The 24,372-nt window shown below is 54.2% G+C and overlaps 1 protein-coding gene across 1 annotated transcript in view; it reads right to left on the bottom strand.

Annotated features, from left to right (window-relative positions):
• Positions 1–24,372, bottom strand: part of NCOR2 (nuclear receptor corepressor 2) — a 234,501-nt gene that overhangs the window by 139,372 nt on the left and 70,757 nt on the right. Inside the window, 4 exon segments of the mRNA XM_043442529.1 lie at positions 411–590; positions 7,757–7,934; positions 11,000–11,127; positions 18,187–18,404. Coding sequence (XP_043298464.1) covers positions 411–590; positions 7,757–7,934; positions 11,000–11,127; positions 18,187–18,291 — 591 coding nt within the window. The 5' untranslated portion in view covers positions 18,292–18,404.

Below are 24,372 nucleotides of genomic sequence, written 5' to 3' on the forward strand. Positions count from 1 at the left end.
TTTACATTATAAATGAGGAAAGGGAGGCACAGAGAATCAACTGCCCACCCCACAGCTGTTCATTCCTGTGCCATCCAGTACAGAAGGCACATTTGGTTATCCAAGTGTACATCTCATTTAATTCAAATTAAACAAAATTAAATATTCAGTTCCTCAGATGCACTAGGCACATATGGGTAGTGGCTACCATTTTGGACAGGGCAGATCCAGAACATTTCCATTAGGGAGTTCCAGTAGACAGCACCACACAAAACAGCTCTCCTGTCCAATAAACACAAAGGGCATAAAAACGACTCAGCACACAGGCAGTGTTCAGCACACGTTAACAACTGCAATTACTACTATGTTATCTCCTCAGCCATAGCTGCTGCTGGATCAGAAACTGATATCCACCATTCCCCCACCCACACCTGCTTCTTCTTCAGTTTGGAGATCTGCTGCTCCACCATGGTGATCTCCCGGTCCACCCGGTCCATGTTCTGGATCAGCTCCTCCTTGGAGAGCCGTGGGGGTACCAGCTCCAGCTCAGGGTCAGCATGCGGGGGACTGGGAGGAGACACCGGCTCCAGCTTGCCTGTCAGGCTGCGGTCCTGCAGGGGAGAAAAAAACAGGCCTGGGATCAGGACAGGAGGCCCCCCCACCCCCAATACACTGAAGGTTTCCAGCCATGACTTCAGGAACCAACACCCCCGGCCTCTGTTGTGCCGGCCCCCGCATCCCAGACACGAGGTTGCTTGCTGATCCCACCTCCCCGCCTTTGCCCTCACTGGTCCCCTGCCAGATGTTCCCTCCCTGGCCTTCTCCAAAGTTCAGATCCTATCTATCTTCCTACATGCAAGTTTTCCAGACCTCCCTGCAAGGCCTCCCTCTTCCCTTTTCTCATTACACACCTCTCTCCTACCCTGTTACCCTGTCTGTGTCCTCCCTCCAGATCAAACTTCTTGAGAACTGGCATCAAAACCCACAACCTCTTAATACCCAAGGCCTGGCCTCAGTTGACCCTCCACAAACACGTATTCACGATTCTCAGTCCAATTGAGCAAGTTACAGAATATCATACACGGTACAAATCTGATTTTGTAGAAGATATACACAAACACACAGGAAAACTATAAGAATGGGAAACAGAGATGTCAAAAGTATTTACTGGGATAGTGGGAGAAAAGGGGGATATTTTCACTTTCTTTTTTTGTAAACTGAGGTACTACTTGCCTTTATAGTGTTGCATTAGTTTCTGTGGTACAATGAAGTTAATCAGATATATATATATATCCCCTCCATCTTGGACCTCCCTCTCACCTCCACCCCCCATCCCACCACTCTAGGTCATCAAAAAGCACTGGGTTGAGCTCCCTGTACTATACAGTAGGTTTCCACTAGTTATCTCTTTTACACATGTAGTATACATATGTCAATCCTAATCTCCCAATTCATCCCACCCTCCTTCCTACTTCTTTTTATTTACCAGTGTTCTGCTTTTCCTTCACTGACTGCTACTTTCTGTGTAATGAAGTCATTTTCCAAAATGTGCTAAAAAAAAAAAAAATACAACTTGGGAATTCCCTGGTGGCCCAGTGGTTAGGACTTCACACTTTCACTGCCGAGGGCCTGGGTTCAATCCCTGGTCAGGGAAATAAAATCCCACAAGCCAGACGGTGTGGCCAAAAATAAAAACAAAACAAAAATGTGTTAAGCAAACAAGGGAGTCAGTGGCTCCATTCCACCAGTGAAAGTTTATTGAGTATCCAAGGTTGCTGGGAGCACAATGAGGAGGAAGTAAAATAAAACCCAGTCCTTGCCCCCAGAGCACTCACCTATGTGGCCCTGGGTTCAAAACCCCACCCAGGATCATCGTGACCACAAGCCTATCACCTGCCTCCGTTTCCTCATCTGTACAATGGGACCATTCCCCACTTTCTGGCTGCTGTGAGGCTTGAATGAGTACCTATGCACAGAGCGCTCAGCTCAGAGCCTGGCGCCCTCTCAGGACTCCACAGGCACTGGCTGGAGCCGTCCTCCCCAAAACCTGGCCCCTGCCCTGTGCCATCCTCAAGGCCAAGCCGGCAGCTGCTGGCAGAGGAGGCCCCAGGAGAAGCTCCGGGCGGCTGCCTCCCCACCCCCACAGCAGCTGCAGCCCGGAGGACAGAGGACACATTATTCCCAGGGACAACTGCAGCCCAGGGCTGCCAAGCGCCACGCTCCCCCCACCCTCCAGCTCGAGTTGAGCAGAGGCTGTGCCATCTTATGTGTATGTTAGTTGCTCACTCGTGTTCGACTCGTTGCGACCCCGTGGACTGTTGCCCGCCAGGCTCCTCTGTCCATGGGATTCTCCAGGTAAGAATACTGAAGGGGTTGCCATTCTCTTCTCCAGGGGATCTTCCCGACCCAGGAATTGAACCCAGGTCTCCTGCATTGCAGGCAGATTCTTTACCATTTGAGCCACCAGGGAAGCCCTCTGGTGCCATCTTAAGTCCACCCTTTCTGTCTTTGGAGTCTCGGTCCTACACACACAGACCCCACTGAAGCCCACAGGGACCAAAGGTCTGGGGATCACTGTGGCCTTATCATTTCCATCTGAGACATGGGGGAGAGCAGGTGTCGAGACTCTCAGGTCCTCCACACACCCAGAACCCTTGGGGAAAAGGCAGAAGAGGTCCCAAGTCCTTTATAGGGCCCAATGTGGCCCTAACAGGGCTCTGATGTGGCCCTCCTCAGGGACACTCAGGAAACCGAACCAGGCATTCCACTCAGCACACCCTACCCCTCAACTCTGACTGTGGTTCTCCCAGGGGGCTGCCGCTGCATCCCCACAGCACAGATGAGAGAACAAGGAACTGGCAGGCACAGGTCTTGGCATGGTTCTAAGCCAGCAGTCAGCACACTTTCCATAACCAGCCAGGTGTAAAAACACTTCAGTCTCTGCAGATCAGACAGTCTGTGTTCCAAGCACTCACCTATCATTGCAGTGGGAAAGCAGTCAAAGACAGGATACCAAGGAATGGGCATGGCTGGGTACCAATAAAACTTTATTTATAAACCCAAGCTGAGGGCCAGGATTGGAGCTCGCTATGCTCTTAACTCACATAGTGGTCGCAGCCCACACTGGAAGTGGAAGTACAGTTTTCCCCATTTTCCAGATGAAACCAAAGATCCAGTGAGGTTCCACGACATGCCTGAGGTCACCAGTAAAAAAGTGATAGAGCCTTGGCTTGGAGGGCTCAGGATGGGAGAGACCAGGCCTCAGTCAGAACTCTCCAGAAGCAGGCAGAGTACACAACCAGGTGGCAGGGGCTCCTACAGCAGAAACAAGGTCTCCACCACACATTCATTCATCCCTCGGAACCACGTGGCTGGGCAGGAAAGCAAGAGCGAGGTCCCTCCCAGGGTCCACGACTTCCTGAATTAGAAGCAAAACTGTGCACGGAATTAAACAACCTCTAGAGAAATACTCAGAAAGGGTGTGTGTGTGTAACTGCTCCCCAGTAGGAGGGACCAGCTGGGGGACACAGGGACTGCAGGCATCTGACCCCACAGATGCCAAACCAGAAGCCGCTCACGTACCCTGGCAACTCCGGGCCTTTGCACCAGCTGTGCCCTCTCAGGACTCTACCTGAGTGCCACCTCATATCAGACTGACCATCCATGCCCCCACCCCCAGCCCTTATCTGAGCTTTGCCCCTTCCCTCTGTGCGCCACGGCACTTGGCTGGTCTTCCCCCAATAGCCTCAATCATTCCTCAGGGTTCTTGAGATGAAAGGTTTTGGTGACATGGTTCCCAAACCCCAGTCCTATTACCTGCTGTAGGAAACATCTCTCCTGCCTCGCTCTGATCTTCCACCAGGACCAAGAAGGGAGGGAGAGGAGCAGGGTGAGAACGAGGACTGTGGACAGGAGGCTTTCGGGGCCAGGACACCCCAAAACAGTTCATCTAATTCGGGGATAATTCTCAAAATGACATGAGCGGGAATGGTGGTCCAGTGGTAAAGAATCTGCCTTCCAACACAGGGGGCTTGCATTCGATCCCTGGTTGGGAAAGTAAGATCCCACATGCCTCCGGGCAGCTAAGCCCGCACCCCACAACTACAGAAGCCTACACACTGCAATAAAGAGCACACATGCTGCAACGCAGAGCCCAGGCAGCCAAATAAAGAAATAAAAAAATTTTTTAATAAAATGTCATGAGGAAAAAGATTTCCGTCCCCAAAGCTGACAAGGGCAGCAGAGCAGTTGGATGAAGCAATTGGCAATGACCAGGAACTATTGGAAAAATTGTTGGAAACTTTTTCTCAAATTCTTGATGGGGAAAATCTGTCTTCTTCAATGGTTTCTTCCTCAAGGTGTGGGCTTAGCTTTTATTCTCAGCACAACTACACAGATGGGTCCATCAACTGACAAAGTGTGGTCTCTCCATATAATAGAATGTGACTCAGCCGTAAAAACGAGTGATGTACAGACCCATGGTACAACACAGATGGACCTTAAGAACATGATGCTGAGTTAGAGAAGCCAGGCATAAAAGGCCACATATCGGATGGTCCCATTGATACGAAGTGTCCAGAACTCGTAAATCCATAGAGACAGAAAGTCGACGGGTGGTTGCCAGGGGCTGGGGAGGAGGCAGTGGCTGTTGATGGGTCATGGTACCTTTCTGGGATGATGAAAATTCTCTGGAACTAGACAGAGATGGTGCACAACTCCGTGAATGTACTAAATGCCACTGAATTGCTCGCTTCAACCTGCTTAATTTCATGTTATGTGAATTTCCCCTCCATCTGAATAGAAGATGCACACCAGAGGGCAAAGAGTGCTTTCTGCGGTGCTGAGTTTTCCAGGAATGGGACTGGGGGAGCCCGGCTACTGGGCCTCCAGATGGTTCTCCCGATGGCGGCTGGCCTTCATTTCAGTCCAAACCCGCAGGAGGAAAATAACAATCCAATACCCTCACCAGTCGCTAGGTAGCAGTTGGCACCATTTTCCCCGTCAGATGCCCTTGGCTAAAAATTCAGGCCAACATGGAACAGAAAAGCTCATTATGTAAAATTACAGACACAGAGGTAAGCAAAAGCCTTGAGAGCTGGAGAGGACCCCTTGGGCCTCCACCTGCTCCGTCTCAGACCCAGGAAAGGGCAGGGCCAGGCTTGGGCACCCACAGTCCACTCCGCCAGTCACCATGATGGATTCCAGGACAGGCAGGGGCTTACCCAAAGGCAGGGAGATAAACAGCTCTGGTCTGGAAATGTGGAAACACAGGGAAAGCTCTTTTTGTTGACCTTGAATGTGGGAAGAGGAAGGCCTGGAATTTCAAATTGCCTTCTTGTTAACAAGACCACATGCAAGATGGCAGAGCCAAGAAATGGACAGAGACAGGAACCCAGGGACATGTCACCTGGGTCAAGCTGTGCCTGAAGCCAATGATGCTGGGATTTCAGTTATATGAGCCAGAACTCCTGCCTAAGCCAGTTTTGCCTGGGTTTTCTGTCCCTTTCAGCCAACAGGGCCCCAACAGACAAAGAGACTTTCAGAAATGGTACCGTTTGTGATGATTCTAAAGTCCCCAGAACCAAGTTTGATGAATTTCAAAGGAAGCCTCTGATGCCACAGGACTCCAGAGGCTCAAGGGCAGGGAAGTATTATAAAACAGAACATTTTTATATGAAAAAGGAACACAGCCAGAGGGGAAGGGGGCAGTGCTGTTTAAAAAAAAAAAAAAAAATCCCATCAAATTCCTGTCTCACGCATCCAGCTAAATTCCACACAGCAGACGCAAAAAACATCTGAACTCCTTCAGAGTTGTGTTTCTCCCCTGGCTTCTTCCCTTGCCCAAAATGCGCTCATACTTTCCAAATGCTCTTAACAGCCTGGAGCAATTACAGGAATTGGTCCAGCCAGGCCCCAACACTGGGCCCATCACTCCCCCGCACCCATGGGGTCCAGGAAGGGAAGAAACAGACAGAGAGAGAGAGAAACAGAGAGACACACAGATACACACACACATCCAGGCAGAGAAAGACAGAGACACAGGGACAGAGAGACAGAGACAGAAGCAGAGACTGAGAAAGACTCACAGAAGGAGAGGAAGCACCCCAGGGCACTCTAAGAAGGAGAGGGATAAGCAGAAGGACTCACAGAGCCCCTGTCAGGCCCAGAGACCCTCAGAAGGACCTGAAGGCCTGAGGGCTTGGAGCCCAGTTCTGCAAAGCCATGAGGCAGGCCTCTGGGGGCTGGCCAGAGACCCGCATCAGCCCATTCTCCAGGCAGAACCAGATGTGAGCACAGGCACATGACCCACTTGGGGCTCCAGTCCCTCTGGGTGGACATCAAGCCTCCCTAGTGCGGCCCTGTGTCCCCCGTCACACACGCCCTGCTCCCCTTCAGGGAACAGCTTTTCCAATAGCAACATCCCTCCTAGTAGGCTGAGGAGTCACAGAATCTAAGAGGAGGATGCTAATAAGGGGATGGCAGGATGGTAGGTTCGAAGGACCAGAGAGGGACAGCCCAAGACACGGACAGCACACGGGGCAGACCTGGGCCACGTGGGCTTCAGTGCCCACTTCCCACATTCCAGGGACGGTGGCTCTCTCAGCCTGGGGTCCCCTATATAAAAAGTGATCATAGGAACTTCCCAAGTGGTCCAGCAGCTAAGACTCTGTGCTCCCAATGCAGGGGGCATGAGTCCAATCCCTAGTCAGGGAATTAGATCCCACATACTGAAACTAAAGATCCCACATGCCACAACTAAGACCCGGAGCAGCCCAATAAAAATATATACATTTTAGAAAGATGATCGCAGATCAGTCTTCATCCAGCTGAGATGGCACAATGGAATTGACACTCATATATACCCGGCCCACAGGCAGAGAACTCCATCCGTGTTAGTTTATCATCATCATCATGACCAACCCAGGAACCCCGTTTCCTGCCAGTCCCCCTATTAAGGAACCTGCCTCAGCCTGAAATCTCACCATTCAATCCCATCCAGTGTCAGGCAGAGAAGAAGATCCAGCAGGTCCGAGTGGACCACTTCCCTCCCCTGGCCTGGCTCCCAGTCCCCACCCACCCCCGCTGAGGCTGCAGTAAGAAGAGCACTGACCTCACTCAGCAGCTGGGCAGCCGTTAATGAGCTAATGTGTGTCCCCGCGGTCACGAAAGACCATGATGACACTGCTCAGCACGTGCAGAAAGGACATCCTTCGTGCAGCCGGCCAAGGACAAGCATGTCACCTGGCCTCGGTCCCTGTTGCACCCTAGGCAGTGACAGGGAAATGACAGCCTCTGAGGCAGCTGGGTGACCCTGGGAGACAGAAGCATCTGAACCACTGGCTGCGATCCCTCCATTTAGATGGAGACCAAATGAGCTTCTAGAGGTCAGTCCTGAGGTTCACCGGAATGGCAGAAAACCTCTCCCAGCAGCAAACTATGGGCACTTAATCTATGCACATTCTCCCCCTCCATCTCAGCTCGACTCTCTGTTTAAAGAAGAGTGAAATGCAAGAGCCCTCCAGGGCACTATGGTCCCCAAGGGCGGGAAACACTTGGGGGTGGAAAACGGGGGAAGGGGAGACGTCCCTCTCCAGTCAAGAAACAGCCCACGGAGCCAAGCTCATCCCTAGACCCTCCTGTCGCTGCTCAGCCTCTGTACACCCGGTGCTCAGTCCCTCCTCCCAGCCTGACACACCCACCCGTTCCCTTGCATCCCGCCCAATCGCAGCACCACCCAAATCCTCGGAGGAGCTCCCAGCTGGGGGCCAAGCCTTACCTTGGACAGGTCCTCGGAGCCCCCAGGCTGGCCAGCGGCCAGCAGGGGCGAGGGCCGTAGCAGAGGGTCGGGCAGGAGCTCCAGGCGAGGGCGCTTGCTCTCCAGGAACTCCATCTCTGACTTGCCCAGCTCAGGCAGGTACGAGTGGGACTCGGGTCGCAGGTGAAGCTCCTGGGACCTGTGGGGGGCCACATGACATCACATCTGCTGCCCTCCTTGCTGAGCACGGCCATGAGCCACGCCCTCCTCCACCCTGCAAGGAGTGTCCATCTGCTCAAGGGCACACAGCGAGGCAGGACTCAAAAACAGATTTGTCTTGCTCCGAGTCAGCATTCACTGACAACGTTTATAGCAAGAGAAGGTCCTGGTGACTGCCTGCTCCCTGAGTGTGGTCCCCAGAGCAGTAGCATCAGCCCCTCTTGAGGCTGGTTATAAATACACAATCTTCTGAGTCCTACCCCAACTGCTGAATCTTATTCTGCATTCAAACAAGATCCTGGGTGATTCATAGGGGAAGTCTGAAAAACACTGTGGGTCTAACACAGATGTTAACACACATGATGCTATTTGCACATCACTCACCCAGAGCAGATTATCACTAGTCGATCCCAGCACTCTGGCTGTTCAACCTGGCCTTGCCCCCTTATCAACTCAGCCCAGCAGTCTTTCGCAGAGATAGGAGCTGTCCAGCCTAATCACTCGTGACTAATTTTCCTTAACCCTCCTTCCTAGTGGACCAAGAAGGAAATTGGCCCAGAGAGGACATGTCCTTGCCTGAGCACACACAGCAAACCCAGGACTCCTAGTGTCCACCTCCAGCCACTGCTGCTGACCAGACAGTCCAAATGCTGCCCCTGCTGAAACAATTTTCAAGTTCATGCCTTTTCCCCCCAATAAACTCAGAATAAGAATCCAGATGCATTCCCCCCACCCTCAGGCCCTGCCCGATCTGGCCCCTGTTCACCTTGCCTGCTTCATTCCTGCCCCAGGGCCTTTGCACTGGCTAGGCTGGACCACACACACACACACACACCCCACCAGCTCTTTCTTTCCATGTTAGGGCCTTTGCACTGGCTAGGCTGGACCACACACACACACACACACACACACACACACCAGCTCTTTCTTTCCATGTTAGGGCCTTTGCACTGGCTAAGCTGGACCACACACACACACACACACACACACCACACACACAATCACACCAGCTCTTTCTTTCCATGTTAGGGCCCTTTGCACTGGCTAGGCTGGACCAACACACTACACACCACACACACACACACACATACACCACACACACACACACACTAGGCCTTTGCACTGGCTAGGCTGGAGCCCCACAACACACACAAACCACACACAACACCCACACACACCCCCCCCACACACACACCAAACACCATCCCACAGCTAGGCTGGAACACAACACACACAAACACACACACACCACAACTTCGGGCTTGGCACTGGCTAGCTGGACCACAACAACACACACACACACTACACACCCCACACACACACCCCCCCACACACAACACATCCCACCAGCTAGGCTGGACCACACACACACACACACACACACCACACACACACACACACACACACACACACCAGCTCTGTCTTCCCATGTTAGGGCCTTTGCACTGGCTAGGCTGGACCACACACACACACACACACACACACACACACACACACTTAGGGGCTTTGCACTGGCTAGGCTGGACCACATACACACACACACACACACCACACCCACACACACACACTTAGGCCTTGCACTGGCTAGGCTGGACCACACACACACACACACACACACACACCCACACACACACACACCCCCCCCACACACACACACACACCCCACCAGCTAGGCTGGACCACACACACACACACACACACACACACACACACACACACACACACCCCACCAGCTCTTTCTTTCCATGTTAGCTCTTCCCCTTCCTGTTTCAGTGCCCGGGGCATCTCCTCCTAACAGCTGTCACACACACACACACACACCCCCACACACACACACACACACCCCCCACCAGCTCTTTCTTTCCATGTTAGCTCTTCCCCTTCCTGTTTCAGTGCCCGGGGCATCTCCTCCTAACAGCCGTCTCCCTGCCTAGCAAAGCTCGAAACCCTCCCATTGGTTTCTGCGAAGTTTACCCTCTGGACCCCCAATCACCTGTTCACCCCAGCCACCCGACCTCTTTGCCTTTCTGGAACATTCCAAGGACATCCCCCTCTCTGGGCTTTTGCACATGCTATTCCCATCACCCGAAATGCCTTCACCCTGCTCTCTGAATGGTTGGTCACCCCTCTCCAAATGGCTCTCTGAATGACTGGCTACTTAGTGCCAGGTGTCTCTCCCCGGAGAGGCCTTTCCCAGCCACTCCAGCTAAATAGCAGCCCTTCCCGGCCCGGTAGGAAACAAGTCACCTGCCCCATTTTAAAGTCATCCTGTGTGTTTGCTGTATCTCCCCTGCTAAGACCATGGGCTCCCTGCGGGCAAGGCTGTCTGTCTAGGTGCATGTGGGCAGCCACAGCCTACAATAGTTCATCACGAGTTAGAAGCTCAAGACTCTCAGGAGTTCCCTGGTGGCCTAATGGTTAAGATTCTGGGCTTTCACTGTGTGGCCTGGATTTAGTCCCTGGTTGGGAACCTGAGATCCCACAAGCCACAAGGCACAACAACAAAAAGCCCAGGACTCTTGGCGATGAGTGCTATTACTGTCTCAGGCATCTTCAGGTTCTCTCAGGGCTCTGGCCTGTCCTGACAGCCTCAGCCCTGCCCCTGCTGGGTCCCCACCTGCCACATGGCCTGCTCCCTCCCACCTGGATTTCACAAAGGCAAGGCAGGCCCAGAGGACCTCGTCCGCCAGCTGAAGAATGGAAGAAGACTCAGAGAAAAAGGGATGATGACAAAGGTTGGGGGGGGCAGTCGGTAAGGGGGCTCCCCGTGTGAAGCCAGCTGCAGGCACATCCCTCCAAACCAGTAACCCAGCCCTGCTCCCCCACTTCTAGCTTGTCATCCCCTCCTGCCTGGGCCACACATCCAGAGACCCCTGCAGGCACACGGCAGGAAGTCCACGTGGTTCTTCCCTGCTCATCTACAACCCTGCCCCAGTCACACGCCTGACATCCCCTCATTTAACACCTCCCATTCTCCACGAGCTCCCCACCAGCACAGGCCTCCACTTCCCCATCTGAGCCATGGATGCACAAGCCCCTCCTCACCTTTCATTCCCGGGCTGAAATTCAGACAGCAGGGAGGGCCTCCTGCGCTGGGGCTGGATGATGGAGCTAGGCGACAGGTGTGAGGTGTAGTCACGGGGGTGGTGCGGGTATTCAAGCAGCCCGACATCCTGCAGCACAAGACAGGCCAGTGAGCGCCCACCCCACTGCGGTGCACCCCCCACAGTGACCCAGGGCCAGAGCCCCCTGCCCGGCGCTGCTCCTCCACCGGGGAGCCTCCCCCATCCTCTCCTGGCCCTCAGTCCCTGTCTGGCCAGAGTGCATTCCTGGGGCCAGTGACCACCAAGAAGTGACCCGTTCAGCTAAAGGGTGCCCCATCCTGTCACGATCTCCCAGTCCTGCCCTCTTTCCAGATGAGATGACCAAGCCCATGTGTCAGCAGAGAAAACCAGAAAAAGGCACAACCTGCGCGTCGGTCTCTGGTGCAAGAGACCCAGCAAGACACAGGTCAGGGGAAGTGGGTGACGCAGCAAACACTGACAGTCTGCAAGGCTCAAATACCAGGTTCCAAAACAAAGCGCCAGCGTGGGAGTCCCCCATTTGCAGAGGGAAAACCCACACACGTGTGTCGCATACACAAGCACAGCTCAAAGTCAAAAGGATAAACTCCAGGCAAAACCCTCCTTCTTCAGTAATGTGCCATCATCACCCATTATCATCTGGGGAAAAACAAAACACTAACGAATTAGATGTGCTCCGATTAGCAACTACACGCTGACTGGAGACACATATTAAAATGTTAAAAAAAAAAAAAAAAGATTGAAACAAGAAGTCTTTCAAAGGAGAAAACAGGACAGGCTTCCTACTCGTACCAGTCCACATTGATTACTTCTGTCTGCTGAGAACATTCACGCTGTGGGTGGCAATCAGTTAGTGATGTCTGGCAAGAGTAAGGCTTGGGAAAGCGTGGGATGGTAGGTGATTTATTTTCTTCTTGGCACCTTTCTGAATTCTCCCAACCTTCCGTAAAAATCTAGTCATTCTTTTGCTGTCTGGCTTATTTTTTTAAAGCTGTTATTTCTGCAAAAAGAATTAGATGATACCACGTAGGTGTGTTGGGAATGGATGTGTTTCAGACCCTCCAAAACAACAGCATGTAAGAGGCTGGGAGGCTGGGAAGCTGGAGGGATGAGTAACTAGAATCAAGAGGGATCCTGTCAACTTCAGAGGCTGGAAATGTTGAGGGAAGGGCCTTCCTGGGCAGCCCAACGTGGAAGCAAGAAGCTACAAGGCCTCAGGCTAGAGGTATGTGTCCATCACTCAAACCCTCTGAGCCTCAGTGTCCTCACCATTAAAAATGGATGCCTGAATTCCCTGGTGGTCCAGTGGTTAGGACTCCACTCTTCCACCGCAGGAGCACAGGCTCTCTAATCCCTGGCCAGGGAACTGAGATTCCCGCGTGTGACATGGCGTGGCCAAATAAAAGGAAAGAAAACTAAAATGGATGCTTGACCTGGACTGAAGGAGGCCTCTATGCCTCCAACCACAAACCCCCCTTAACTCTCCAGGGATTTCCCCCAAGACTGATGGCAGCTTCCAGGAGGCAGAGGAGGGCTCAGCCTCCCCTGAACTTCCCCACACTCCAGGATGTCTACCAGGTGCTCTCAAAGGAAGAAGTAGAAAGGGCTGGAGGGAGTGGGTGGCAGCCTCTGGGATCCCACTGGCGAGGCTGCCAGGCATGGATCTGGTGTGCACACGCACGCAGAGGTGTGAGAAGAAATCAGCAAGCACTGCAGTCTGCCAGGAGGAAAATTCCTTCTCACACAAAAGCAAAATGAACAAAGCGGCAGAAAGGCAGACAGTCCAATCCCTCGGGAGAGGGCCCGGGCAGGATGGCGTGCCTACCGTCGCCAACTGAGGCGGAGAAAGGCACGTGGCGCCTGAGGCCCCTGAGGCAAGGGCATGGGGCGGCCACTGCATGAACCCTTCTGGCCTCAGTTTCCCAGTTTAAGAGTCAAGTGGGATGAGCTTAGAGCATAGTTCCCCCAAAGACCATCTTGGGGGCCACCCACACTGATCTCCACCCTAGGGCCCTGAGTCTAGGGACCCTCAAGGATGCCTCGATCTTTATGGGAAGGCAAGAACTGGGGAGACCCCAAGAGAGGCCAAAAGTGAGGCTCATTGTGATCCCAGGAGCCTGAAGACAGCAGGCACACTGGACGGAACCCTCCAGACACATCTCGGAACATGAGAACCCTCCACGTGTTTCAAACCATTCCAGCCCCGCCTGCTGCCCCCACACATGTGTGTGGCCCAAGCGGGCTCCTGAGTCCATGACCCTTGGTCTGAGGGGAAGCACTGAAGATGAGCAGATTCAGATCCTTCTTGACAGCCTGTTGACAGGACCGTAGCATCTGAGTGCATGGCCAGCACGGTCCTGCCGGCCTCGGCCTAAACCCGTCCTCACACCCGCAAACTGGGTCACGTGCAGAAGGCCCATGTATCCGTTTGTGACAAACTGGAAATGAAACAGACTGGTCCTTCCCACAGAGAGCCTGATAAGCACTGATCTGGGGCCAACGAGGCCCAAGGCCAAAGTCAGGCTCGGCCTGTCTCATCAAGTGTCACTGGCATACGGCCACAGCCACTTCAGTACGTGTTGGCTGAGCTACTTTTCGCGCTGGGACATCAGCAGCCACAAGTCACTGTGACAGAGACCGCATGGCCCAAAAAGTCTGAAATATTTACAGAGAAGGTTTGCCAACTCCACCTCTGGAGGAAAAGCCTGCCGTGTACCCTGGGGGCCACTTGGAAAAGGATGCTAACGGGCATGTTGTTGTCATGACAGCAGCAGCATCAGTCATCAACACAGTACTGTATCAGTCACGCTAACCTTCCCGGGCGTTGTGCAGAGGCCTCTGCAGGTGTCAACTAACTTGATCCTCAGAGGCTTAAAGAAGCTGCCTACAATGCAGGAGACCCAGGTTCAATCCCTATGTCAGGAAGATCCCCTGGAGAAGGGAATGGCTACCCACTCCAGTGTTCTTGCCAGGAGAATTCCATGGACAGAGGAGCCTGGAGGGTTACACTCCATAAGGTTGCAAAGAGTCAGACACGACTGAGTAACACTATCAGAGGCTTACTAACTACCCTCACTCAATGGATGGCAAGGGGTGGTCAGGCCACTAAACTACAGTTTCACAGCTAGGACAGCACTAAGGCAGGACCTGAGTGCAAGGGGCTTAGCTTGAGAATCTGTGCACTTAAACGCCCTTCTAACACTAAGGCACAGAGAGGTTAAGTAACTTGCCCAAGGCCACACAGCAGGAAGGCGTCGCACTGGGATTCAGACCCTGTGTCTTTGGGCTTTAATGCATTCATTCAGCGCACGGCTTGAAGGAACTTAAGAGAGGTCAAGGGGTCCCAGGGGACCTGAAGGAGACAGCAGAATTGAGGTGGCTTGCAGAAAGCAGGAAAAGAGACAAGAAGGGGAGAATGTGTTGGGACCCTCAATCCTGGGAGACCATCAGACTCCAGGACCCTCGGGGGAAAATGTGGGGTCCTGATACTGTGGGGGAGGAAAGCCAAGACCACAGAGATGGTGAGAACAGGACACAGAGAGGTGGTCCGGGAGGAGCAGGTGGGACTGAGCAAGCCACATACACAGCGCCATGGAGAGAGGCTCTGAGCGTGCCTGACGCCAGATTGGAGAAGCACACCTGAATTAAGCCCTCCCTCTGAACCAGGCATAACACACTAGGCGGCCTGGAGATGACGCAGGTCGAAGCACAGGCCAGGAGAGGAGGCTGCTCCCAGCCCCCTCTCAGAATCCAGACCCCCTTCAGTCTCCTGCCAGCCTCCCAGGAGGAAAGAGATAATTGCCACGTGCAGACACAGCCCTAGGCACCTTGCAAACATCTGCCAGTGATGCTCAGACCCACAACAGCCATATCACACATGGGAAAACTGAGCCTGCCCCACGCAGCCCAATGTCACTCAGCAAGTTGGGAGGAACAGGGATTCAAAGGCACATCTGGGCTTTCTTGCCCCGCCCCTCATCCCAGCATCCCTGCCTCAACTATTGTACAAGGCGCTGGGACCCTGGGTCCCCATCTGGCCCTTGGACCGGGCATTTGTCTCTCTGTGCCTTTATTCCCCTTTTCCTTCGCCATTTGTCTTTCAAAGACTCAGGGTGGAGGGGGGAGTTCTCAAAAATTCTGTACAATGGCCTGGCGGTAAGGGGTTAGGGGGCTCAGGGCTGCAGGGGGACCCCTAGATTATAGTCCCAGTGCTCACCTCCCACCTGCCAAAGAAAAGCCCTGGACACATGCCTGGGAGAGCAAGACCCCACCACCCGCCCCGGACACCCAGAAATCTTGCTTTTAAAGCCTTCCCAGTAACAAGCTGGGGCCCCCAGCTGGGCCGCCCCAGCACCAGGCACGGTGGTCAGGAAGTGGGGCCCCACTGCGGTCACCACACAGGATAAGGATGCCCCACCTCGTAGCTGTCCAGGGCCCCTGCCCACGCGCAGCCTCAGCCTCCTGCCTGGAGGAAGTGACCACTCGGTTCTGCCCAGCCACACCCTGCATCACTGGCAGTCCAGCAAGAACAACACAGAAAGTGTCTGCGATCAGGTGGTGACTCCAAGTGACTGCAAGAGGGCCGGGCTGGGGCAAAGGAAGGAGGGGATGGCAGGATGGCAAGGGCCATGGGGACTTGAGGACTCACCAAGGCTGGGCCCGGGCCGGAGTGGCGGGTGGGGGCCCCGGGGGAGGAGGAGTGGGGGAGAGCCTCCTCCAGGCAGCTCTAATGACAGTGACAATTTTGCAATTGGACACATGTGCCATAATGATGTTCCACAGATCATCACGTTTCATCCCCAGGAGAAACCAGGCAACAGATGCTCTCATTACCCCATTTTATGGATGAAAAACCAAGGCTCAGAGTCGTTACATAACCCATCCTATTTGCTCACCTGCAAAATGTTCCCCCTGGAGCAAGGGCAACTGTATACACAAAGAGCATAAACAAAACGCTCGCCCTAGGGACTTCCTTGGTGGTCCAGTGGCCACGACTTCACATTCCCAATGCAGCGAGCCTGAGTTTGATCCCCAGGCAAGGAACTGGATCCCACACGCTGCAACCAAGACCCGGCACAGTCAAATAAATAAACACTAAAAAAACAAAATAAAGCTTGCCCTGCAAGCACTCAGTGGATGCTGCTGCTGCTGCTAAGTCGCTTCAGTCGTGTCCGACTCTGCGCGACCCCATAGACGGCAGCCCACCAGGCTCCCCAGTCCCTGGGATTCTCCAGGCAAGAACACTGGAGTGGGTTGCCATTTCCTTCTCCAGTGCATGAAAGTGAAGCCGCTCAGTCGTGTCCGACTCTTAGCGACCCCATGGATTGCAGCCCACCAGCCTTCTCCGTCTTTGGGATTTTCCAGGCAAGAGTACTGGAGTGGGTTGCCACTGCCTTCTCCAACTCAGTGGATGAGAATGCTTATTTTTGCTACTGTGATCATGACAAAGCTGATGACAATACATAATAATAAATGACCCCCAGGAGCATAGTCCTGGGCCCTGGGCACACAGTAGGTGACCAATAAACAGAAGCATCTGTTTCACGGGGGCTCAGAGTCCTTCCCTGGTGGCTCAGTTGTAAAGAATCTATCTGACAATGAGAAAGATGCAGGTTCAATCCCTGGTCCAGGAAGATCCCCTGAAGAAGGACATGGCAACCCACTCTAGTATTCATGCCTGGAAAATCCCACAGACAGAGGAGCCTGGCAGGGTTGCAAACAGTCAGACACCATTTAAGGACTGAGCATGCATGCACACAGAGTCCTGAAGCTGACGCCAACTCTGCCTCCTCACAGTGATTGAAGCTGAGGCCTATTATTTAACCTCCCAGCCTCAATCTCCTCATCTGCAAAATGGGAGGATAATGTAAGGTGCTCTTTCATTAGGTTGTTTGTGAGAATTCGACCACTCCATCCATAATGTGCCCGTTGATCACAGCCAGCTCTCAAAAGCATCTTGGGGCCCAAATTCTCGAGAGGCCACTGTGTTTGGGACACCCCCAGGCTGGGCCAGTGGGCTCATATGCAAAAACATCTCTCTCACAGAGGCTGGAAAAGTCCTCCCACGCCATTTCCTCTCAGCATCTCAGGAGGAGGGACCATGCCACCGGAGCAGGACAGACACAAACATGTACACGCCGGGGCCAGCAGGGCCGGCTTCGACCCCGGCTGTGACTGCAAATCCTCACGGTCCCTTGCTGAGTAGCTAGGAGGCCCAACAGGGGAAGCCCAGGATTCTGAGGGCCCTCTGGCAAGCCCCCAAAGACACGGTATACAGTAAGTGCCCAATAAGTGCCAACAGAGCAGAACCAAAGCCCATCCTCAGAGCCACAGGCAGCTACAGGTGAAGTCAGGAAAGGGGGTCCCCACTAGGAGGTGGACAGAGTCGGGTGCAGCTCAGAAGAGCTGACCGAGGAGACTTCTCTGGTGGTCCAGTGGTCAGCACTCTAGGCTTCCAGGGCAGGGGCTCGGGTTTGATCCCTGGTTGGGGAACTAAGATCTCACATGCCAGATGATATGGCCAAAAAAATTTTTTTAAAGCTGACCAAGGGCGCACCTGCTCCTTCCCCAGCAGGCTACCACCCCCAACATTGGAGCAGCTCTCCCGTGAGCAGAACCAACTCCCTGGACCTCCCCTGTCTCCGCTCCCCAGCTCATGTCAGAGATTCAGAGAATGATATGTGCTGGCCTTGTCATTTGAGAGCTCTGAGCATCACACAGTGAATAGGCTCCAGGCCCTGAGGATTGGAGGGGAGGGTCTGCGAGCCACAGCCCCCAGAAAGTCACTCCAATCCTAAGGCAAGGGATCCTGGTTGAGGCTGGGCTGACAGTGTATACAGCAGGAGCTCCACATCTGCATGCAAACCCCACAGCAGACCCAGAGGCAGGGATCACAGCTCAGCCTGGCCCTGGGCTCCACCTTCCCAGCTTTAAAGTGGGAGCTAAGAGATTTTCCCAGATGTCCCGGGGCCTGGCAAGGCCACAGATGTCAGTGGTCTCTGCCCAGTCACCCCACTTCCCCACAGCAGACCGTGAGCCCTGGCTGGACACCATCGGAGCCACGCCGGCACCGACTCCAAGGAGAAACAGGAACCCAGCGACAAAAGAAAACTCTGAAGGTGACCCCAGGCGAACATTCGTGCCCCTTACCGTGTGCGGCCGGGCAATCTGAACAGGGTAGGAGATGCCGTGGGGCGGGTAGCGGGGCTCGGTGGCCCGCCACGTCTGTGCCACAGGCTGCGTGGATCCCGACATGGTGGTGGGCGTCCAGGGGGGCTCCTGGGCCCCTGTAATCTCCCGCTCAATGGTCAACAACGATTAAAAGCCAGTCTTTGTCATCTGCTCGCAGACCACCCTGTCCTAGGCACCTGTGAAAACAGAAAAGAAAGCAAGATCAGCCATGGGGCAGCTGCTCCTGGCAGACCTTGAAGGGGCCCCTTCCTGTGGCCCCTGTGAGGGAGCGAGAGCAGACAGGGGTCTTCCAGGACCCTCCTCCATGCTACTGGTACGCTCCCTGCCCACTGACAGCAGAGGGAGACGCCAAGTGGTGTTTGAGGCCCCTCCAAGCCACAGCAGGCCAGCAGCTGCTGCACAAGCCACGTGGGTGACAGCCGTGCCCTCCCCACTGCCAAGGTCCTTGCTTAGCAGGCATGGGAACCCCAACTCTACAGGTGCTGCCCTTACGGCCCCCAAGCAATCTCATCCCACCCAACTGCACCCCATGGAACCCCAGCTCTGCAGACACTGCCCCCACCACCCCTGTGGCCCCCAAGAACCCTCAGTCCACCCAACCTCACCCCACAGAACCTCAACTCTGCGGACACTGACCCCACCACCCCAGTGGCTCCTGAGCACCCTTGACCCACCCAACCTCACCCCCAGTCCTCTGCCACTTTGAGTCACCAGGGCAAAGTTCCCCCAAAGCACCTGGCAGCTCAGTCAGGCACTAATGGGCCTGTCCCAGGAGGGGACAGGTCCACATAAGCTGGGGGGGCAGTGGTGAACAGGGTCAGGTCAGGCAGAACGCAGGTCACAGTGTGACCACGGGCAAAGCTGGGCCTGCCTGGGCCTCCTGGTGATCCTCAGGTGGGGGGAGTGTGACACTGGGTTGGGGGACAGAACAGACATGATGTTAGCCAGGATATGAGCTGAGAGCGAGGGCACTGGGAACCTGAGGGCCACACTGGGGAAACAGCTAAGGACACGGACCGAAGTGGGCCCCAAGCGGCTCCTGGGAGCAGGCAAAGGATAACCTCCACAGGGGAGAAAGCACGCCTGTGTCCACAACGGAAGGAATCTCAAGAAACAGTCCACTGGCTTTTCAGATGGAAAAACTGAGACTCAGAAAGAAGAAAGGACTCCAGTCAAGAGAGCAAGAGAGCCTCTTGTCAGAAAAGGCCTTTGCCCAGGAGTCTCTGGGGGACCCCCACTCTCCCCAGGACCCTTCACTCCCTTCTTTGCTGGCCACACTGCAGGCAGCCTCCCCAGGATTGTAACTGGTTCCTCCACCCAGGCCAGGATGAGAGCCTGGCAGGTCCTGGGCCCCCTCCAAACTGGGCCACTCTGAAAGGGGGTGTCCACTCAGAAACACCAGCACCACACACAGGAGGAGGAGGGTGGTTAACAGAACAGAAGGAAAGACCTGGGAGGTTGGGGACAGCTCTGGTAATGTGGAATCTTCTGCTTGTCCCTGTAGCTAAAAGTACAGTGCCTCAGAAGGGGAAGAAAGGGAGACCGTAGGTTGCTGCATTTGTATTGTTTCAGAGCCAAATAAATCATACCCAACATCAAAAATAAAAGAAAAAGAGAAAAGAGGTGTCCATCAGGCCCCCACCATGTGCAACGCCCCACTCACAGCCCCTACTCAGAAGCTGAGGAAAATCCAAGATGGCGCAAGCACTCAACACCTGAATGTCCCCAGGTAGGGCTGGGGTTGCACCTCACGTGTACCCCCCAGCTCCCTGTAATTTCATCACAATCCCTCATCACCCTGCCTTCCACTGACGACCATCCTTCTCCAAGGGCATGGACGCCCCTAAACCCTCCACTGGTGCTACACCCACTGAAGATCTGATGTGCAGGGATGTTAGGAGGAAAGACGGGGATCACGGTGGTCAGAAGAGGAACAAACCCCTCTCCCCTCCATCTGGGGGCCCTGACTGCTTCCTGCTCTCCACCCCCATCTCCTGCTACAGTAGACTTGACTTTCTTTTCAGGAACCATCTTCCCTCTCCAGACTCCAGGAGTGATCACATGATTCAGGCCTGGCCAATCACACTCCTGCTTCCCCTGGACCAGTGATAGGCTCAGGGATTGGCATGTGACCCAATATGAGCCAATGAGAGTCGTCGGGTCTTGAGACTTTGAGAAGGAACCAGAAAACGGCACTCTCCACTGGGGCTCTAAGCTAGGAGGGTGAAAGCTTGGGGGTCATGCGGGGCCACTGGGTGGCAGAAACCTATCCAAGAACATACCCCCAGAAAGACAAAAGTGAAGGGTGGTGATAGAACAGTCAGGTCCTGATGACAGCCATGCCCGAAGGCAGCTTAAAGCCTGCTTCTTCATTCAGGGAAGTCAAGGCTCTCTTTCTATGTGTTTTGCTTTGGCCAGCCCAACCCGGGTTTCTGCCACTTGCCATCAAAAGTTCTGATTCTTCCAGAGCAGGAAGGAGCCTTGGAGCAGGCAACCCTTCCATTGGGTGCTGTCCAGCCTTCCACCACTGCAAAGCCAAAGAATTCAGAGCCAAAACTGCCATCCCCACGACCACCGCAGGAGAAAAGCCCACATGGACTTCTCCCAGCCATCGAGACAGGATGAACTGTGTAATTCTTATGAACGTGGGAACAAGTCTCACCCAGCAAACGGGAGCTTCTACGATTACAACCACTAGTACTGTCACTGCAGTAACTGTAGCCTGGTCACAGCGATGTGGAAGGGAGGCCAAGCTGCCCCTGACAGTCCACACCAAGAGCAATTTGGCATCTGTCCTGCAGCCCAGAGACAAGAGACCGGCCTCCGGAGAGGGGTCAGTTGTGGCCACCAGTGCTGGACCCTGTTCCAGAATTCCCTTTGTCCCAGCTTGTCACAAAGCCCAGCAGACCCTGGTGGTCCGATGCAGCAAAGCCAATTCTATCCCAGCTCTCTCTGGGTTTCCCAGAGAGGCCAGCAAGAGGACGAGGCCAGCGGCTGGGCAGGTGGAAGCCAGCGCTGCTTGCCTTTCTTCCAAGAGCACCACGGGCAACTTTCAAATTGCTCTGTGGCTTTGCATTGCACAAGGTGGTGAGAAGTCTGATGTACCCACAGCTTTTCTGACCTTCTTTGTCTAATGAAATGCCAACTCGGGATGGCAGCCCTGGACAGATGCACACATTGTGCACTGCTCATGGGCTCCAAAAGCCAGGGAAGCAACACCTTTTCAAACCAGCCCTGGAGAATCCCTGGCCACCCCCCACCCTCCCCAAGCCCAGCCTGGCTGGCTTCCCACTCCATCAACACTCATAGAGCGTCCACCACCAAGCTTAGGGGCTGACACCCCTGCCACCCACCGGCCATAGGCACTCCACCAGCTCCCTGGTCCAGCATCCACATGTGCAGGTTGTCCCCAAGGCCAGGAGACCCTTGGGACCTCACACTTCTTACATTCACCACGAGCTTATTTTAATAAGCTCAATTTCCATTCCTCCCAACCTCAGCCAGATTTTTTTGCCAACTTGAAAAAAAAAAATTTTTTTTTTTTTTTTAGGAAAATAGTCTGGCAATTCCTCAAAATGTTAAACATAGAATTACCATATGACCCAGCAATTCCACTCCTAGGCATAGACCCAAAAGAATGGAAAACAGAGATTCAAACAAATCAATGTACACGCACGTATTCACAACACCACTATTCACTACAGTCAAAGGTGGAAACAACCCAAGTGTCCGTCAACGGATGAGTGGATAAATAAACGGAACGTGGTCCATCCCTATGATGGAATATGATTCAGCTCTAAAAAGGAACGAAACACGGACACCCGCCATAACGTGGATGGACCCTGTGAACAGGATGCTGAGTGACAGAAACCAGACACGAAAGGACAAACACTGGATGATTCCACTGATGTGAAATGTCCAGAACAGTAAATCCACAGAGACAAAACAGATTGGTGGTTGCCAGGGGCAAGGGGTGGGATGGAGGGTGGGGAGGGTGCTGATACATGTAAGGGTTACCAGGCAAGTTTTAAAACTAGATAATGGTGGTGTTTGCATAACATTGAGGGATTAAGTTTTGACTTCATCAGCAATGCTGGGAGGTGCAGAACAAGAAAAAGTATGATACGCTTCACCAAAGACAAGGGTGCAGGGAGGACTTTCCTGGTGGTCTAGTGGCCAGGACTCCATGATCCCAATGCAGGGGGGCCCAGGTTCAATCCCTGGTCAGAGAACTAGATCCCACATGCCGCAACTACAAGTTTGCATGCCACAAGTAAAGATCCCACGTGCTGCAAGCCTAAGACCTGGTGCAGCCATATAAATTCACATAAAGACAAGGGGAGGAGAGGATGAGAGACCCATGGGGAAACGTAGGGGGTCTCCTGAATCTAGCCTTGGCTGAACAGGGTTCTGAGAACAGGATCCAGGTTAGATCAGGAAAGAGATGCAGTGGCCCCAACATCACTGCAGGTCTGGGGCTCTGGGATCAGGAGAGGATGGTGGGCATCCATTGTTCTCCAGACACTTTGGGGTCCCCACTCAGAGCTCAGCCCCAAGCTACTGAATGAGGCAGGATCCAGGCCACAGATGGTTTTGGCGCTCCGGCAGGGTGTGGCAGGGAGCAGACAAGCAGTAAATAGTGACCTCTGAGTGCAGGCTGGGGGCTCTGCAAGCCTTGAGGAGCGCAAGAGGGAGCCAGGGAGAACCTCCTGGAGTGTGAACAAGACACAGCCGGGGGAGGGGGAAGAGGCCACCACCTAAGCAAGAACCCAGAGAGAGACCAGGCACTGTGTGCTTGAGAAATTCCTCGAGTCATTCAAGGCCCATGGGCCATGGAAAGGGTGGATTTTGTTTGAAGGGCAATGGGGAGCTACAGAAGGTGGTTGATGGAGAGAGGAAAGGGCCGGAGTGTTTGACAAGCAGGCGTTGTGAAGAGCAAGCACGGAACCAGGAGGCCGGGGGTGGGGGGCGTTATCACAAGATACGTGGATGATGCTGGTGGGATCAGGGCAGCAGGAACAAAGAAGCAGAAGCAGCCTGGTGGTTGGGAAGGAGATTGCCGGCCTCAGAAACACCTTGCTCTGGGGGTGAAGAAGGCCATGCGTTCCCCCAGGGATGGCGGCCGTGGTTCCCCTCCTCTGGCAAGACGCCTGGGGGCTCTGGTCCTCTATTTCCTCAATGACAGACAGGAAGCATACGTGTTCCTGCTCCACGGACCCAGGAGGATAGCATGCTTGTGAAGTGATGCCTGGTGAACAGAAGGTGCTCAATAAAGCAAACTCAGCCAGGTCAGCGTTCCAGGGAGAAGAGGGGGGCGCTCTGGTGAGGTTAAGGGCTTGCTTCAACAGGCGGCGTAGGACACTCCTGAGTCCCACGGGATGGGGACACTGCAAACCCCGCTGGGCCTCACACATCCAAACCACAAACCACGGCAGAGGGGGGGGCACCTGCCCTGCTGCCCTGCGGAATCAGCCTGAGGAGGGCTGCAAACTGGGGGCTCCCATGCACACAGCAGGGACCCCCACCACGCCTGCCCCAGAGGAGACACCCGGCCAGGGCCAGGCAGCTGCCCCGGGAGAGCCCTATAGGCTGTGGCTCTGACAGCCCCACAATGCTGCCAACCCCACGTCCTGCATCCACAGAGAGAACTCACCGCTGCCTCGGATCCTGTGTCTGCCTTGCCCCCTGTGGCCTCCCAGGAGCCTAGCACAGCACCAGGCACATAGCAGGTGCTCAATGAATTGAACCTCTGGAGAGAAGATGAACGCCAGTAACACAAGGTGAGGACAGAGCCCACCACACCTGCATCCCCAGTCCCCAACCCTGCTGGGGAGAGGTCTCTTTCTTTGGGTGGGGGGAGGGTAAGTTGCCGTCCTGCCCCGACATCCCTCTTAGGCCCCAGGCAAGACGGCCAGGGAGGCCATACCAAGTCACAGTCCATGGACTTTCTGTTTCCCGAGCAGCCTGGCTCAGCACCTGTTTGGGTGGATCACGGCCGCCGGGGCTGGAATGTCTCTGAGAGCTCAGGGAAGCGGGTGGATTGGCTGTTAAGAGCCCGGAACTAAAGCTGAAATGTGCCTGGGACCCTTCAGACCTGAGCCTTGGAAGATGAAAGGGGAGCTGTCTGCATCGCACGTGCCTGAC

The sequence above is a fragment of the Cervus canadensis genome, chromosome 1, assembly GCF_019320065.1.
Source record: "Cervus canadensis isolate Bull #8, Minnesota chromosome 1, ASM1932006v1, whole genome shotgun sequence".
Classification (NCBI taxonomy): domain Eukaryota; kingdom Metazoa; phylum Chordata; class Mammalia; order Artiodactyla; family Cervidae; genus Cervus; species Cervus canadensis.